The 19,615-nt window shown below is 41.1% G+C and overlaps 1 protein-coding gene across 8 annotated transcripts in view; it reads right to left on the reverse strand.

Moving 5' to 3' along the window:
• Nucleotides 1-2,885: 2,885 nt before the first annotated feature.
• LOC122552212 (dedicator of cytokinesis protein 7-like) overlaps nucleotides 2,886-19,615 on the reverse strand; it is a 177,635-nt gene continuing 160,905 nt past the window's right edge. For 5 of the 8 annotated variants that reach the window (XM_043694839.1, XM_043694838.1, XM_043694837.1 and 2 more), the window contains 7 exons: nucleotides 15,801-15,926; nucleotides 14,953-15,042; nucleotides 11,301-11,537; nucleotides 9,029-9,172; nucleotides 8,130-8,236; nucleotides 7,345-7,512; nucleotides 2,886-6,860 (listed from right to left, as the gene is read on the reverse strand). In XM_043694839.1, coding sequence (XP_043550774.1) covers nucleotides 6,818-6,860; nucleotides 7,345-7,512; nucleotides 8,130-8,236; nucleotides 9,029-9,172; nucleotides 11,301-11,537; nucleotides 14,953-15,042; nucleotides 15,801-15,926 — 915 coding nt within the window. In that variant the 3' untranslated portion in view covers nucleotides 2,886-6,817. Of the gene's footprint in view, nucleotides 6,861-7,344; nucleotides 7,513-8,129; nucleotides 8,237-9,028; nucleotides 9,173-11,300; nucleotides 11,538-14,952; nucleotides 15,043-15,800; nucleotides 15,936-16,520; nucleotides 17,725-19,615 lie in introns of those variants that run through there. The other 3 variants (XM_043694843.1, XM_043694835.1, XM_043694840.1) reach the window with 2 other exon arrangements.

Below are 19,615 nucleotides of genomic sequence, written 5' to 3' on the forward strand. Positions count from 1 at the left end.
TCTCGTCCTGCTCCACCGGGCGGACCCTGGACCGGAAGATTATCTTGGAGGCCTCCGAAGCAAAGAGTGAGGCTTGCTGGCCCTTCACCTCCTTGAGGTCCTCCGTGACATCCACCCCCATCGTTTGCAGCAGGAGCAGGTTCTGCATGCTTTCAAGTTGGGACAGTTTTCCCTGCCTCTCTGTCGCCTCCTGAACACCTTTGAGGATGAAGAGTCTCTTGATGTTCCCTTTTACTGTTTCCCACCAGTCCGCTGGGGACTCAAAGAGGGGCTTCACGGTTCTCCAACCTGCGTAGTCCCTCTTGAGCTCCTCAATGTTTCCCGGGGTCAACAGCTTTGTGTTCAGCTTCCACGTTCCCTTACCAGCCCGCTGCTCCTCCTGTAGGTGATAGTCGGCCAGTAGGAGGCAGTGGTCAGAGAAGAACACCGGGTGCTTGACGTCGGTGGATCTAACCGAGAGCGTTCGGGACACAAACAGGTTCCTGTTCTCTGCTGTGTTAGTTGACTGATGTCAGGTCAGTAAACATGCCACAATTGCCCAAACTGATTTGGCAGAGGAAAAGTAAGCCAGACCTCCTAGTTAATATCCAACAAACTTTGCCAGTTAAAGGCAGGATACCATGCCTCAGTCAGACCAAACCAAGTTGGTTTGGGATGGCAATATTGGAGAATTGCCTACCAAAACTCAGGTCGAAACCATAACTTGAGGAAAGGATGGGGAATAAGGGGCTAAACCTATTCTGCACAGTACTGAAGTAGATATTTTGTGACACTCCCCAAGTACTGGGACATTCTTACTCAGTGTGGTTCACATTTCAAATCACTTTTATGGTTGATTCTTGAGGTGATATTGCACAAACATCTTGTGCCATCAATGTCTCACATTGATATAAAATACATCATGGCTTGGTACGGCAACTGCTCTGCGAAGGACTGTAAGAAATTACAGAAAGTTGTGAATATAACCCCACACCATCATGCAAGCCAACCTCCCATCCATTGCCTCCATCTACATTTCTCATTGCTGTAGAAATGCTGTCAACATTATCAGTGATCTGTCCCCTCGCAACTGGAAGCACTGCAACAATATAGCAAGGTTTGCTTTGGAGGCATAGCCAAGTCCTATCATCTCAACTGCTAAGGAGGGCAAAGAATAAAAATATTCTGGAAGGACCATCACCTCCGACTCACATGTGTTTCTCTCATTCCTGGTTCAATACCAGGAACTCCCATTCAATGCTCGGGAGGGGTCATCAACGCGATGGCTACAGTGATGTGTGAAAAACTCATTAATCTTCCTTAGATACTAAAGGAGGGAGAATAAACACTGCCTCACCAACATCATTCGCATCTCACAAACGGACAAAAATATGTAGAAAGGGGTCTGAAGTTGCAGTGACTTTGTTTTATCGAAATAGCTGATCTGTAACTTCAATCTGAAGAACTGGCTGATAATCAAGAGATCATACATTTGAAATATCTGACAAAATGTCTATGGAGGAGATGCAGAAAAATGTTTTCATTTATGATTTACCCTATCAACAATGATGTCGCTTTATAACCAAATCGAGGTCACTGTTAATTTGGTTTAATGTTGACGCAAGCAACTTCTCTTCATTTAAATGTGTTTGTGATATGTGAGCTTCACTGGCTTGGCCTACATTTATTATCCATCCTTATGTCTGAGACACAACCGCATTGTTGTGGATCTGGAGTCACGTGTAAGCCAGACCAGGTAAGGACAGCAGATTTCTTTCACTACTGGACGTTAACGAACTGTATTGACTTTTAAAACAATTGACAATGGTTACATGATCATAATTAGGCTAGTCTTTCATTGAACTCAAATTCAATAGCTGCCATGATGGGATTTGAAGCCCATATCCAGAACATTAGCCTGGGGTTCTGGGTCACTCATCCACAGACACCACCACGATACCACTGCTTCCTTATTTATGATTTTAGAACATATTAGAATGCTTCAAAAAAAAAAGCTCTTTTGTCATATTAATGTTTACAGTGTAAAAACATTTATACGTGTGCTTCTGGCATGAATATTTTACTAAAAATCATAAATTTGTACACAGTGAAGAAGCAAAGTATTTACTGTCTCCAGGGGTTCCCATTAATTCTAATTTCTAAATGCAGTTGGAAGTGAAAATGGAGGAGGGGGGACTTTTGAGTGGTTTGCATAGTGGCCCTTGGATGAAAATGTTCCAGAATCACTTGAACCACCTTATCCCTCAAAAAATGAATTTTCTTTGGTGCTGTCTGAAGTCAAAGGGAAGATTCTTTGGAAAGAATCGCAGGAACTTTGATACATACCTGATACATGCAGAAAGGAAGATGGAGCAACAGTGAACTGCAACACTCAATGTCACTGAGGGCAATGCAACGTTTGTAAAATGCAGTACATCTTGAAGCTACAACGCAGCGTCAGGTAGTGCAATCAATCCCCAGCCTTATGTAATACCATTCTCAGTTGCAATGTTGAGGTGACACAGTGATTGTTCCACTTGAGGGATGCACTCTTGCAACAGTCCATCAAAACAAACTCTTGATGCATCTTTGCATCTCAAAAATCAACCAAAACAAAGCGGGGGGGGGGGGAATGTGAGCAAAATTACATTGATCAAAAATAGTAATTTCTATGCAACCTGTACTTGAGACAGGAACTTGAAAGCCCCGTGTTTGATGCTTCCATCAATAAAAAGGTGACATTAAACAGTCTCAATGAAATGAACTGTAGCCTTGTCTTAAGAGAGATTTTCCAGGGATGAGTGACAAAGCTTTGTTAGTGTTATTCATTCATTTTGAGGATCAACTGCCCCCTCTTTCAGGCCAAGAATGACTGGATTTAATTAAAGGCAGGGAAAAAGAAAGAAAAAATGCACACACATCAAAGCAGAGATTCTTTATTGATTTACACAGATTATTACAAGTTCAAAAGAAGAATCCATCTCAAAGACATGGGCAACCGTTTCCTGAACTCAACCCTCCCCTCCCTCCCTCCAAAAAAGTGCAAAGGTAATCAAGAAAAGAAAACACTGAGTTAACACAGCAACCTGAAAAAAAAACAGGCTGAAGATGGGCAGGCAACACTATGGGACTTGTGAACTCCCTGCAAACAGTGCTTTGAAAGATGTCCTGTGGCACTGTTCCACTTTAACAAGAAGGGGTTTGGGAACCTCAATTATTGGTAAAATGTTATCCACATAATTGGATAACCAGAACCTCCAACCCAGAAACAACTTACACTCAAAAAAAAATCTATATATAATTATATATATTTTACACACACATTTATAACAGTGAGGCCTGAGTCCAGTGAAATAAGTTTTCTTTTCGTCTTCTCAATGGAGGGAGGTGCTGCTTCTTCCCAATTACTAAATGAGAATATAGCTAACAAAGGCTTGTTTAAATTTAGAAAACACTGCACTGAATGCATATCAGTGTGTTCTGGCTATCAGAAAATATGAACATAGGAATTCTTGGAAATACACAGAACAGGAATTAACCCTACCTTGCACTCAGTGCCCAGAGTTGTCTGGTAGTTTTTGTGGACAGTGTAATGTGAAAGACATCCTGTTAGTGCACATTACTGCCATTAACACCCACTGTGTTACATGAGAACCTTCTTGTTTTGGATTTTTAATGTGTGCAATGTTTACATCTACATCAGGCAACAATGGGTTCAGTGACAACTTTCCCATGTTTATTACTGGTCCTTGTAACTCAGATATATTACAGATTGCAATATACGACATTCTAATATGATCAAAAATATATATTACTAATATTGGCTTAGTGTCTCTGTGTTGGCTGCACTGCCGGAGTGTCATCTTATGAGAAATCAAAACAATGCAGCCAGATTTGTGGCGTAACTCCTGCCATGAAGAGATTGGTAAAGCCTATGTGATTCCCAAGGTTCCCTTATAGCCTCTTCCAACCTCTGACAAGTGAAAGAAAATGATGCATTCTCACGCGAGATGTCACCGCACATTTCACATTCTCCTCGTTGCTGCTACAGTGGTAACTGGCATGAACTTGCCCACCTCATTACTTCCCTTTAATGCTGTTCCCAAATTTGGTCCCAATGCATCCTGCTTTTAATGGCTCCTTTATTAAAACTAGTTTAAATGTTGAATCTGTTTGGTTGATGGTAGGGTCACTGCCACAGTCCTCTGAGCAGGTGGTTCCCAGCTCTGGTCCCTTTGTGTTGTCTGTAACTGTGTGAGACTGGCAGGAGAGGACAAAAGCTGAATCCACAATGATGACTCTGAGGTGCACCAACACACCAGCTGTAGCAGCTTACAGAAGAATTGGGACAATCCTGGTGGTGGCCCAAGCACTGCCAGTATTTATTCCCCTCCCTTCTACTAATCGCTCAGTCGATTTCCTTTCAGCTTGGCTACTAAAATGCAAACAGGCTACATCTCTGTGCAAGGAGTTTAATATAAAATGAATCAGAAGCACAAACCTATAAAATTTGTAAACCTGAGCATCTGGTAGACATATCTAGACTAGCAATATAGTTCCCTCCTCTGTTTGCAAGTGGAGGGAAAAGTGGGACAAACCAGCCCTTGCTAAGTAACTGTCTAATAAAAGCCCTGGTTACTGGAGTTTATAGACATAGTGCGTCAGACCCCAACAATTTTTAATAAACATGCTCTGTGTAAAATATCCCATCAAATCTTTAAATAATTCTGAATAAATAAGAATAAATCATAAAAAATACAGAAACAGATCTAAGTAAAGATTACAATCAGCTTGTTCCAGATGAGACAGCAGGATCAAGTTTTAATCATGACAGTTGGAACTGACTGTCTCCAAGGATAAAGGCACTCTGATTGAATGGGAATATCCAGAATTCTCTCCTTGGTCCTCTTCAAACATTGAAAGCAAGTTATCCCCACCGTGAACCAAATGCTGGTTCTGGTTGATGGGGGGAGCCAGTGTAAAAAGAATCACACATTAGATACCAGAGGATTCATGTGCCCTGGACTTCTACTATTTACAACGAAGTCAAGATAATCAGAATATGGAGTGGAAAATTGATTTGGTCTCTTTTAAGTGAAAGGCAAATACTAACAGAAATACAGATACATATAATATAACACCAATAACAATGAGACAGAGTGTTCAACTCAGAAGGTTTCTCTCTGAAAGGGACAGTGATGAATGTGGGCGAGGGGGTTAACTTACTGAAGTGATGTGATGCAGATCTACACATTTGTATTGAGTTAGGGATGTTTCTGTACAGATAAAAAGGTGCCATTCTATGTTAGTGCACGCATACCATTATCCCTCTGACATTCTTAAAATATAGAACATTTTGTGTCCTTATAGTGTCAGTTCAGCGCCAAAATACAGACATGAGGATTAAACATTGATTAAGACTTTTGTTGACAGATTTTAAAAAAAAAATTGTAAACAGCATTAACTTTACATGATCTGTAAAATCTGACCAACGGCCACAACACTGCATATAGATCTCCTCAGTTCTTGAGTGACTTTTTTTTATAACCACCACAAGGAAGCAAGGATAATCCTACAGCAGAGGCCAATAAACTGGAAATAAACTCCAAACATCATCCAATATGGGTCGACACATTCTCTTTAGGATGCAGTACTCCACGCCTATCATCATTTTGACTTGCACATAAATGGGGTTGCTGTTTAGTAACCCTGTCTACCAATTGTGCCCAATCAAAGACTTTTTGTCTCAGGCAGATCTCCAAAATTCCTTGTTAGCCCAGTTCATTCATCAGCTGGGGTTTGCAGGAAAAGACCTGATTAGGTGCGCTTGGATGTCACTAGCCTCTCCATGTGCTACAACAGGCAGCCCTTCCATCTTGCTGACTAACAAGGCTAACGACGCAAGATCGGAGCAGATAAAACATTACAAAACTCAACATCAGGAGACAACCGGAGTGACACAATCAGGGCAGATTATTTTAAAATCTTATTCCAAGTCTGCAGCCTAAATCTCCTAGGAAGAAATCAGTGCCTGAAACCACCAGTTGACTATTTAGTGGTTCCTAGATGGTAAATACATAAAATATGCACATAATGGTAACAGTAATGGCATTACAAAACAGTTACTATTTGACCAATAGTGGTGATTGGTAAGCACCAGAGTGGTAGTCTGCTTTGCAAGTCAGTGGTTATACTTAACCAAGATTGACCCAATACATGTTTCTGTTTCACAATGCCAACTTAAGGCAGTGCCAAAACACAGTCTGTGTGTGCCTCCAGACACTTATGTCAAGAAAAATAAACTCTCACAAAAGAAAGATCAATGCCCTCTTCACAACATGGTGCATATCCAACTTTTCCCAGTTTGTTACTCGTACAGAATGGCCCATATAATACTGCATAGGGCATAGGACATGGAAAGAACAATACATCAAGCAAAGACAACTCTTTGCCGTATCACTACAGCATCTCCAATGCAAGCAGACAAACCTTTTTCTTCAAACGTCTGCATTTTCAAAAGTTAACTCACTCTTGGCAATGAATAAAATGATGCCTTGAGCAACAGAAGATCATCTCATACAGATCTAGCAGCCAGGCTAGCTCAGAGTTACAATTCTTATTCGGAAAATGGTTTCCTGTGACTGGATTGTGAAGGCAAAGCTTCAGTCACACCTGGTTTGGATTTCGTAGTCACCTGCCTTCTTCTGTTCAGGTCTCGTACAACAGGTTTTAAAGAGAATAGATGCTGAGTATTGGGTGCTGTCCCTTCGGCATGATCCTCCTTCATACCAAATCCTTCATGCACAAGAAAAAGAAAAGAAAAGCATCCACATGGTCTTCAAATTTCCACTTTACGCAGACTCGATCTGCTGAAAGAATTCCTGGAAGAAAAGTACCAGGTTTAGAGGAGGATGTAACAGATAACTAATGCAGCACAGAGAAATTGATGAGATGGTCTGACAGGAAGGGAGGGAAAAGACAAATAAAAAAAGCAATTAATCCCTAGGCTGAGAGCCAAGTGGAAGGAGAACATGGGAAAGATAGAAGGGTTGCATGAGCGATAGGAACAGGTAGTACAAACAGGTGGAAGGAGATGGGGTGGGGGGAGAGAGAGAGAGAGAGAGAGAGTCAGAGAAAGGGAGGGAGCGAGGGAGGCGTCAGCAGAAGAGAAGACTTAGTGAAAAGGGATGGAAGAATGATTAAATAAAAATTTTTAAAATGTTCAAACCTTGAGATGACAAGGAGAGCCAGAAGAGAAAGAAAAGCAAAGCTGATTGAATGAAACCCAAGAATGAAAAGCGGAACACAATTTCAGCTAAGTGAGTGTAATGCTCTCAGTCTCAGAGCTATAGGTAAATCCCTTACCGATGGCTGGTGCTGGGTATGAGAGACTTATATAACTGGGGAATCTTCCTGTTGATCATTGGCTGTAGAGACTCTTTCAATCGGTGATAGTTCCGTTCCAACTCTCGATGGTACTCCTTCTGGTCTGCTCCAATCAGAGTCTTGTTCTTGCGTAAGGCGTCCTCACAGCTACAGATAAAACACTTGTTTCACAGGTGTATCACATAAAACTTATCATCTTCGCATGAAACAATTTTGCAAGTGTTGTTGTACATTACAAGACCCGCGATATTCCCAGGAGACACTATGAATTTTATGCATTCTTGATCTCGTCCACATTATGGTGAAGAGTGAAGGTCAGACACTGCCTTATTGATGACTACATTGATGACTACATTGATGACTGTATCGGCGCTACCTCGTGCTCCCACGAGGAGGTTGAACAGTTCATCCACTACACCAACACCCTGGATGCTGCCTGACCTGCTGTGCTGTTCCAGCAATAAAGTTTCAACAGACACTGCCTTATACTGAAGGAGACCAGCCAATTCTTAATTAGCTACCACTATTCTCCTTTAATCTATATTCAACTGACCGATTCTGGCCTACAACTGGTATTCTACAAAGAGCTAGTTCACTATCTTCGTCTCAATGAGAGGATGATGCACGTTGTAGGGTGTTTAAAAGGGAGTTTTAAAAGGGTAGGTCAGGATGCAACTGCTGTGAAATAGAAGGGAAGTTGGAAGCTGTAATGCAGAGAATCAACTGTTGACTGGTCCATTGGAAACACAAAGGTACTGGCATACCGCTTCATGAAGTCTTTGAAGCAGAGGCGTAGCTTGTTGTGATGTCGGAAAAGCTTGGGATCATCTGGAATGTCTGCCAGGAAAACTTGGGCCACTTCCAAAGGCCCCTGAGAAAATTCCAGAGAGAAATCAGGATCATTTCAATGGAACATCTGTTAGAAACATCATAAACCTAGAAACAGCCATCATTTTTAACCATATGCTACTTGACATAATATTACAGGCTAGAGGTGAAAGTTAAACAGATTTGAAAGAGAAACATCAGCACAAGTAAGATTACATAGGATACAGTTTATACAAACTATAACTTGGCCCCTTCGCACACTGATCCTGGAATATGGATGCTCAGGTAGTAGCTGTTCACCACGCTACTAATCCACGTGGCTATGCTTCATTTAATAAACCAGGTAATAACTGTTTGGAGAACTATGGAGAGTTATGTGAACATAGGAACAGCAGGTGGCTACTTAGTGATTTGAGTTGAAGACTCAATAGGAACATGACTGAACTGTGAACTAACTCAACACACCTACCTTTGGCCCATACTTGTCTTTGCACTGTGTTGGCGACATGGTGGTAAACTGACTAGACCAGCAATCCAGAACCCCAGGCCAATACTCTTGGGACATGGGTTAGAATTCCCCATAGTAGATGGTGAAATTTTAAATTCAATAAATACCTGGAATTAAAAGTTAGCCTACAAATCATGCAGCCAATGTCAACTGTTGTAAGTTTCCACCTGGTGCACAAATGACATTTAAGTTAGGAAAGTGCCATCCTTACCTGGTCTGGCCTACACGTGACTCCAGACCCACAGCAATGCAGTTGCTTCTTAAAAGCCCTAAGGACTGTAAACATTGGGACTTTATCTAACTACAGAGAGCACTAAGGAACTGTACCTGGTTGACTGTGGTTCCCACACTTCCCTGCAATACCATCTGCAACATTTTGGCATCTGCTGGGTCCTGGTGTGTGGCAAAAGCCAACTCCTGTGTCTTCTTTTGCATGTCCTCAATCGCAACTTCAATTGGGATTAATATAATCTGAAAACAGGATCACAGAGTTTATAAAGATTACAATGCATATAGTGTTGTCTCCAGAACTGTATTTAATTGTTTATTGCATTCTCTAAGTCACTGACTGCCCCCAAGTTATCAACTGCACAGCCTGAACATTTTTTTACCCACACGATAACATCGACTTGAGGGGCCGAATGGCCTACTCTTGTTCCTATTTCTTATGACAGATATGGTTAAGGAAGATCATTTCACTAAAGTACCCTGATTTCCCTTCTTACTACAACTTTCCTCATTTTTGAGCTCGTTCCTTTCACCACAGTCAATTATTTGCCTGGACCAAAAATTTTAGTTCCTTACAAGTCCTCAAGGTTTTGGATTCAGTAGCAGCAATAATACTTCTGCGAAATAGCAACAGTCAGCACCTCCAAAAGCCACAGCAGTAAGGGTGATGTTGCCAACCTGTGACAGGGAGAATCAAAGTTGCAGGGTCAGCCAATCACAGTGGGGGAGGGCCAGTTACAGAGGTACTCTATCTTGGGGTCAATCAGAACCAAAGTCTCTTAAGTAATTGCTGACAAAAGGTAAAACATTGTAGAGAAATTTCCTACTAATGCATTTAAGTAGAATATTAGTCATCAGAAATGTTCTCAAAATACAACTTTATTGTCTAGATTATACATTCAGCCAGCCACGGGTAGCACTCTGGATTCGGAATCATGGGTTTCTGGGTTCAAGTCCCACTCCAGTGCTTGAACACAAAAATGAAGGTTGATATTCCAGCACAGCATTGCCAGAAGTGTTTTATTCCGGATGAGATGTGGGAGGTAAGGAGGAAGGACCTGCCTGTTTGAATGGATGTATAAACTGAAGTAACACTATTTCAAGAGACACTAGGGAATTTTCCCAGCGTTCTGGCCAATATCTATCTCTCACTCAGTTTCACCGGAAGATGTAATCTGGTCACTATTACATCGTTGATTGCGGAAGTCTGCTGTGTTGCCATGTTCCCTAGAACAATAGTTGTTTTAATATAAAATACCAATATACGTTATAAATATACATAAAACATATACTAACACATAAATATATACTCATATATATATACACATATATATGTATGTATAAATACATAATGTATATATGTGTGTGTGTGTGTGTGTGTGTGTGTGTGTGTATATATATAGAGTATAACTCATGGGACGTGGGCATGTAAGTGCCTGCATGGGTACAGTTCCAATAACACTCAAGAAGCTTGACATCATTCAGGACGAAGCAGCCCCCTTGGTTAGAATCCACCAAAACACCCAGTCACTCCACCACTGACACTCAGTAGCTACTGTGTACACCATCTGCCATTTAGAAGGCCAAGGGCAGCACATAAGCTTTCCTCCAAGCTTATGACTTGGAAAATAAAACTTTCCTTCACTGTTACTGTGTCAAAATCCTGGAATTCCCTCCCTAATGTCATGGTGGGTCTACCTACAGCAGATGGACTGCAGCAGTTCAAGAAGGCAGTTCACCACCACCTTCTCAAGGGTAACTGGGGACGGGCAATAAATGCTGGCCAAGCCAGTAACACCTACAAGTGAATAAATAAAATGCGACCACAGTTAAAAAACATTTCATTAGCTGCAAAGTGCTCGGAGATATCCAGAGATTGTGAAAGCTGCAATGTAAGTGCAAATTCTTTCTTTCAAGACCTAATTTGTCAGCTGTTTTAAGTGACTGTATCTCTCTCTCACACACATACACACTAAAGAATGCAGGACATTGTTGTTAAATTTTCACCTCCAGGATGCAGGGCTAAAATCCAACTTGAAGACACTGGGTGAAGATATGATCTTATTCAGATGAGGAACAGATGGCACACTGATTGCTTTACACCTCAGCGTCAAGGTTGCAAAACTGTTTGTAATCTAACACATTCACTCAAACACAGAGATAGCACAGCAAACACATTCAATAAAACTGACAATTGAACATTTTGTGCAGGGAGGATTTGAAACTATAACTGGCTAAAAGATATGGTAAAAACTCTCAGAAACCCTTCATCTTAATAAGAACAAATCACCTCATATCCACACACAAGCCCACACTATCCTCTTTGATCAGAGGAACTTGGTTCAGGAGGATCCTGTCATAGAGCCCCTACCTCTTCCTTATGGATAACATTGATTCTAGTTTTGATGTAGGGGAAGGCATGCGAGGTTGTGAGGATGGTCTTCCGTTTATACTGCTCATGCAAGTCTCCATGAGCACGGCCATCTAATGTAAAGGGTGTGCAGTACATGAAGCAGCGCAGGTTATAATTCTTGTCAAAGTAAGTGATTCGGTCCTTCATCTCATAGGTGTCGAAGAAAGGCTCAACGTAAGTGATCTGTATGTATGCCTGAAAAACACAAATGCTCTTCAGAATGCTTGCAACTTCAGTAGGTTAAAGTTACACAGAAAATACAATATGTAAAAATAGTGTTGATGCCAATCCTCTGGACAAGTTGTATTTGAATAAAATGTGCCCACTGTATTCACATATCTCAGTATTCAGTTTCTGCTCAATCACTAACGCTGGTCCACAAACTCTCAAAAAAGTACTTGTAAATCTTTTTTCCTGCTTCCTGTTCTAAATCTCTTTCACTTAATATTGTGTCCATTTCCCCTTTTTGTAGGCTCCTTAATGATTAGACATGATAAATTCTCCATCTAGCTTGACTTCTCCCATCATTAATCTTGAACACCTCTATCAAATTCTCCTGTAACAATTCCTGTCATAATGAAAACTGGCTCAATTTTTAATGCTTATTTTATCTTTATCATCATCATCAGTTTATGTTTATACGCTTATATTTTCTCATACTAGATGGTATTCTTTCAAGTTACAAAACAGGATTATATATTTGCCAAATAGTGTAAGCAGCAAGTGAGAAAGAGAACCAAACATGCCATAAACAATAGATCAGATCTAAGCTCTGCCAAGTCCAGTCGTGAATGGTGGTAGACATTTAAACATCTCACTGGAGGAAAAAGCTTCACAAATATCCTCATCCTCAAAGATGGGGGAGTCCAACACATCAATGCAAATGATCAAGGAGAAGTATATGCAAAAATCTTCAGCCAGAAGCCCTCAGTCTTCTTCAGAGGTTCCCAGCATCACAGATATCAGTCTTCGGCCAATTCGATTCACACCACAAGATATCAAGAAATATCTTGAGGCACTGGTCCTGACAACATTTTAACAGTAGCGCTTGAAAGCAGATACTCCAGAATTTGCCATACCCCTGTCAAGCTGATCCAGTACTGGCATCTGGATGACGTGGCAGAAAATTGGTTATGTATGTCCTGTATATATAAAAAAAGGTGGATTGAACTCAGCCAATTGCCAGGCCATTAGTCTACTTTCAATCATCAGGAAAGTGATGAAATGTGTCACCAATAGTGTTATCAAGCTGCATTTGACAGAGTGTGGCATCAAAGTGCTGTAGCAAAAGTAGAGTCAGTGGGAACTTAGAGGAAAACACTCTGCTGGCCTGAGTCATACTTGGCACAATGGAAGATGATTGTGGTTGCTAGAGATCAGTTATCTCAGTTCCAGGACAGTCCTACAGGAGTTCCTCAGGGTAGTGTCCTCGGCCCAACCAGCTTCAGCACTTTCCCACCAGCATAAGGTCAGAAGTGAGGATATTTGCTGATGATGGCACAATGTTCAGCGCCATTCGGGACTTCTCAGATATTTCTCATGTCCAAATGGCAAGTAATATTTGTGCTTCATAAGTATTAGACAATGAACATTCCAACAAAAGAGAATCTAACTATCAAACTTTGACATTCATTGCATTATGATGAATCCTCAACTATCAACATTAAGCAGGGTTAACATTGATCTGAAACTGAGCTGGACCAGCCATATAAATACTTCAACAGCAGATCAAAGGCTAGGAACCCTACAGTGATTAATTCCCCTCTGGATTCCCTAATAACTATCTACTACCTGAAAGCACAAGTCAGACATGTGATGTACATGCCCACTTGCCTTGTTGAGTGCAGCTCCAACAACATTTGAAAAACTTGAAACCATTCAGCATAAAGCAGCCCACTTGAATGGCACCAGTTCCACAAACACTAACTCTCTCCACACTAACATTCAGTAGCAGCAGCATGCACCATCTACAAGATACATGGAAGAAATTCACCAAGGCTTCTTAGATAATATCTTTCATCACCCTCTAGAAGTCAGGGGTACCTGGTACATGGGAGGAAAACTAGCTGCAAGTTCACCTCCAAGACACTCTTCATCCTGACTCTGAAATATACTGCTGTACCATCAATGTCGCTTGAGGTATTAGCTTTAATCTCTTGAGTTTGAACCCAAATCCCTCTGTTCTTCCACATGACAAGCCCATCTCCCATTCAATATGCTTACTTTCCTTCTCTCAAATATTGCAGATATCATGCCACCATCTCAATGTTGCAGCAGTGGACCTCAGAATGATTAACTCTGTTTCTGATTTCAGTATTGTCCCTCTAGCTAATGTAAGTCACTGATGGACAGACTAATTAGAAATAATCCCAGAACTAAATGCTATTGGACACTACTAACCACCTCCAACCAGAAACTGTTCTTGACCTCTCAATCCTTTTCAATAGTTTCCAGTTAGGCACCTTGTCAAAGGCTTTCAAAACATCACCCAATACATCTGTTACAGCCTACAGAACCATCAGACATGCCAAACACAATCTCCCTTCCTAAAACATGTGTAGGTTGCTTCCAATCATCTTCTCTTCATCTAGACATTCAGTAATTAAAGATTTAATTAAAGATTTCTACAATTACCTTACCACAGCTGTTAACCAAGCTATAATTACTTAGGACAATTGACTCCCACTTCCAAAAGTGGCCACTCTTGGTCTGCATAACATATTCACTCTCAATTGAATCCTGAAATGAAGTTTCTAGATCCTCTGCTGTTTCTTCCACAATTTTATATAGGCTGTATTCCATCAGGTCTGACATATTATGCTTCTTTAGCTTAACCCGGCTCTCTAATATTTTCCTTTTATCTAACTTTTAAGTGATTTAGGATGTCTGCTCTTCAACAGTTTGTGACATTCAACAAAAAGGTTTAAATATCACTGTCATTTTGTGCTCATCTTTTACTAACTTCATTTCCTTCTGTATTTGTTCCATTGCTAAATATCTAGCCATAACAGGACAAATGCAGAAGTGCATGTCAAGGCAAGAACTGGCTCCTCAAAATAGCAACATGAAGAATTTACCAATTTTTGAAAGAAGAGCAAAAGAACTGCTGCAGAATGCTAGCATTTCACCTTTGAATCATGGACTACAATACAACCAATCTGATGCAAGTCTCTTCTGTTAACTGTTTGTAAGTATCTAAAGCGATTTGACCTTGAGTAATCTTAATGCAGATCCTAATGGAGAAAGACCCACTGCATACGACTCCTCCTATTTGATACTTTTTAATGTGCTAAATTAACAACTTCATACAAAGGTACCAAAAGTATGTTAGGCATTAGAAGTTTTAGATTGGCACAGGACAGGAAGTTGTTAATGTTTGGAACAAAGGTACACAGTTGTATCAGAGCAGGGAGAGCTTTATGCCGCATTTATCAGAGGTAAAACCACATGGAGCACCTGAGGTCACATTGAAGCTCCTCACTTTGACCTGTGCAAAGGTTCTCAAATGCTGTACACTGCAGGATTGAAAGGAATGCATAGGTTGCGAATCAGCCAGGCAGGCTGTGATGGCGAATAATTTTCACCACCATAGTGCTGAGATTGCTGTTACCTTATTAGGATCCAGTTTAGCTTTGTCAACCGGATTGGAATCTTTAATAATCTCAGTAGCCTCTTCACCAAATTGATCACGGTAAAATTCCTGTCACAATGCAGAACGCAATGATTTAATGACAGCATGTACAGAAACCCCCTTAAATCTAAGGACTCATAGCTACACATTATTAAGCCACCCAGTGTTATTGTTATCAGTTCAGACTATGGTTCTATACAACAATTATGCTGTTTCATCTTCTCAGTGAGCATTTATCCTGGACCTCCCACCATGAATGCTAGATCACAGCACTATTAGGTCATGCCCAGTACACAAACAATGTTCACTGAAAGTGCTACTTTAATGGTTAAATCCCACAGTCTCATATCCGTCAGAATTAGGAGTCAGCCACATTTCTAATGGGTAACACTCTCGCAGAGTCAGGTCATGAGTTCAAGTCTCACACTAGAGGGTAAACAAATCTCAGCTGACGCTACAGATCCCTGCCGAGCAATGCTACACTACAGATTCGTTTTCTGGGTACAAAGTTAAACTGAGGAGTGTGTCCTCTAAGGTGAATGTAAAATATCCCACAAGACTATTAAGAAGAAGAGTAGGGAAGTCATCCCTGGTTCCTTACCCAATATCTATTCCTCAAGTAAAATCATGGAACAGAATATGTTGTCCTTATCAAATTCCTGCTTCCTGTGTACAAATTGGTGACTGTGGAATCCCCATTACAACAAAGACTGACTATGCTATGTAAGCTCTTCACTGGCTGTTCAACACTTTGGAATGATTTAAGGTGGTGAAAACCTCCGTAAAGCTCTTTGTCTTGAAGCTAATTTTTTTTCAAACTTACTTACCTCAAGCCGATATGAAATCTCTGCGAGCTTGGTGATCGAGGGCTCCTTGTAAACAAACTCTTGTTCATCCAAATCTCCAAACTTACAACCATAGAAACCAACTCGAAAGTAAGTCCCAAACATCCTCTTCGAGTCCTGTGTAAAGTGAAGACAGGAGTGTGTAAACAATCAAAACAAAGCAAAGCAGTGACTTGTTCAACCCTCTACTGACACTCCACTGCTTAATTCTCATTATTTGGCCAGTATTGCTTATATCAAGGTAATCAGGTAAAGGCTAAAGACTGTAGCTCATTGTTAAAGGTTTTGTTTGGCTGGTCAGCAAACATGGCTTGAAGACCAGTGTTGCTTTTTCTACACTTGTTAATGTGCCCTTACTTCAGATTAATTTTTTGTCCTACTAACACTTTTAAGCATTTTAATCACAATTAAGGCCCCCCGAGAAGGGCAGTACTACTTTAGTATTCTCTTTTGAAAGCTCCCCATCTAGCCCCTCCAAATTATGCTGAATTACTTTTAAGATGTAGCCAGACTGACATTAACTAAACACATTTCAATCACTCTGTAGGTCTCAACTGGATCACTCATTTCTTTCTCCATTCACTTTCCAGAAAATAATTTCCGACATAGTCATAGAGTCATACAGAGGTACAGCATGGAAACAGACCCTTCCGTCCAACCCACCCATGCCAACCAGATATCCCAACCCAATCTAGTCCCACCTGCCAGCACCCAGCCCATATCTCTCCAAATCCTTCCTATTCATATACCTATCCAATAAATGGTTACAACTGCCAAAGTGGTCAAAGCTGAGCCAGCACCCCAGGCTATTAATCAAGAACATCAACACACAACTTGATGATGCCAAAGCAGGTACAGAAAATGCATGAAATGGTTTTAAATTTATTAGCCTGCTGAGGATGAAGGTAAATCCAGTAAGTGAACAGAAAGTACAAGTGAGAGGCCAGAATGAAAATGATTTATATAGAGATACCAGGAGGGTCTGGGCAGCCTGTTAGCATCTGAAAGGCCCAGCAAGATTGAGTAGTGGGAGCCTGGATGATTTTAACTGCAGGCCTCAATTAAATAAGCTTGGGCAGTCTCCCACCTTACAGCAAGACAGACGACAGATTGCCTGGCTCATGGGTAGGAATGCCTTGCAGCGTCAGGAAACCATGGCTAAGAAATCTTGGGGACTGTCCCCAGCGGTCAGTTATGATGGGTGGGGAAGACACTGAGTCATGACACAAGGAGACAACAGACCATGGCCATGGGGGATTCAAACTAAAGGTTGGAAACTCAGTTGATTGTAATGACACAGGAATTGGGACATTCTGTATTTCTGCAGTACTCCCCAAGTATTTGGTCAGATTTTGGTCTTGTCAAGGTGAAGTGTTCTGTGGTGGGGAATGATACTTAATACAGAGTGTAAGATAGACTAAATGTGAATCACTATGTAAGAGAGTGTTCTTTTACATTCCCTGAAGATTTGAGACTTGACCTCATCAACATATTGCTGACATCTTTGACTTCACCCATGCTTTTTTCCCCCAGATCTTATACTTCAACAGACAGCTGCACAAATTAACAGGCTTGGAAACCTCAGTGACACCCACTCAGGTCCAGACACTGCAGCAGACTTATTTGACCGCACAGTGCCAACTCGCTGTCGAGAGAAGAGCCACTTAATATATCAGCCTAGCTGCCAGGTCCGAAAGGCTAACATTTAATACATTGCAGTGTTCACCCTTCCCAAATTTGTACAGACTTCCATTCAGTTAGTAGACCCTTAGAGAGAATTTTGAAAGTTGGAGTAATGCCCAAGAACTAGGAGTTGATGGAAGAAATGAGTGACTGAACGCCAGAAATATTTGAGATAATTATTTGTTCATTTTAAGTGATCTTCAGTACAAACGATATAATCACTCTAAGTTTGTAGAAAAAAATTAGAGCAACTTACCACAGGGTGAAGTGAGGGGACAGTATGACCAGCAGCAAGTGGAACAAAAGGAGAGAGCACACAGAAAGAATCATCAATTGATAAGACTTTGCACCAATCACCAATTATATGTACAGGTGTCCACCCTTGACACCAAGGTGCAAGCGCTGCTGCCAAAATGGACAGTGTGCAACCAAAATCAATTCATACCTCATGAAGTTTCATTTTCCTCCCTCCATTCCAAAAATATAATGTAATTTATAAGCTGCAGGATGATCCCTACCGATCTGTAAACGGTCATTGTTCTATACAATTTGAGGTGAGTGAGAGGGCACACCTCATGCTTCAGAGAGATTTCATTAAGTTTGGATTGTGTGTCCTGACTGGCAGCAGCAGTTCACCTCAGGATTTGTCACAGGGAAAGGACAACCCACCTCCCTCCACCCCGATAACAGGAAGGAGGCACAATTTTGGCTGAAGAGTTGTCACGTATTACAGTCATAGCTCTCGTTCAGATCTCAATGGAACATATAACCAGGCCACGTATCGTCATAAAGCAACTACATTTCTCTCATAGGGTCTGAATAAATTCAGTACAAGATAAACATGGGCTACAGCACCACAATTAGAAGGAACCCCACTTCCATTGTTCAGTTGAGCTCAACACTGCAGTAAGTTTCTCAATTTAAAACTCCACCCTGGTCACCTCTGAAGCCTTCATATGATGTACCAACGTACTAAGGAGTAACTTACCAGAGGCAAGGGCTTATTGATGACAAAATAGTTCACATCCTTCAATACACTGCAGTGAAATTATGGTACCCACAACTAATGCATTTGAAACATGTCTATTTTCTTAAATGATGAACACAAAAAAACACTCAAAATTAACAGAAAAAACATTCAGGAACACATCCCTGACTACATGGCACACAGGAGCTATGTTCTAATAAGAAATCACTTTCCAGTCGCCTTTACAAAGTACAGGGGAAAGTGACTTCATTAAAGCACCCGGCATCCTGCCTAATGCTTTAAAATCTTCACCTCCGCACTGACATAAAACCTGCTGGCTTTCCTCAATAAACCACTGCTTCCTGCAGGCAGTATGCATTCTGCATCTTAACACAAGATGCAGTGTTTTATGACCCAAGGGCTAATGGATTATCTGCCCAGAATCCAACACAGCCACAATCAAGCAGCAACATTTTCCAACACATCTAGCACTTGGTTCGGATCCACCAGAATGTTACTTTGTGTTTTAAAATCAATCAAGATTTTAATTTTCATCCACTCCACCCCAACCATGTTCACGTTCCTTTTTCGTGAATTAGCCAAATTTAAATTTTGTCTAATGTTTTTATGCAGGTTTTTGAAAACACAGAAAAAGAGCAACCCACACATTGACTACCCTTTCCCACTCCTGTGGAGTTGGTGGGAGGAAGCCAGCAGATGTGTTACCAGGTATGCTGTGAACACAAGCAGAAACAGCTGTGTGAGCCACTAGATGTGAGAGATGGAAATTATTTGGTTATAACATGACTTGAAGGTCAGTGTTACAAATGACGTGATCACACTGGGAAACATCAGTCAGCAAAACAGGGTGACTATGGAATTGTCAGGCAATGTGATACTAACTTTAAGCACTCTTCAGGCAGCCCTCTGGATTTATCAGTTCACTGAAGAACATGGAAGAACGCCCTAGGAATCCTGAAGGGGAACTCATTTCCCACCTGAAAACTTATAATTTGACAATTTAAAGACCTGGTGATCCTTCCACAGGTCTGGAATTCAACATCATTTCAATTCTCAGCCCTCAGCATCCTAGCTTTCTTCCTTATTCTGAAAGCCTGACAGAGGAATGCCTCCAATACTGCTCCCG

The sequence above is a fragment of the Chiloscyllium plagiosum genome, chromosome 8 (assembly GCF_004010195.1).
Source record: "Chiloscyllium plagiosum isolate BGI_BamShark_2017 chromosome 8, ASM401019v2, whole genome shotgun sequence".
Taxonomy (NCBI): Eukaryota; Metazoa; Chordata; class Chondrichthyes; order Orectolobiformes; family Hemiscylliidae; genus Chiloscyllium; species Chiloscyllium plagiosum.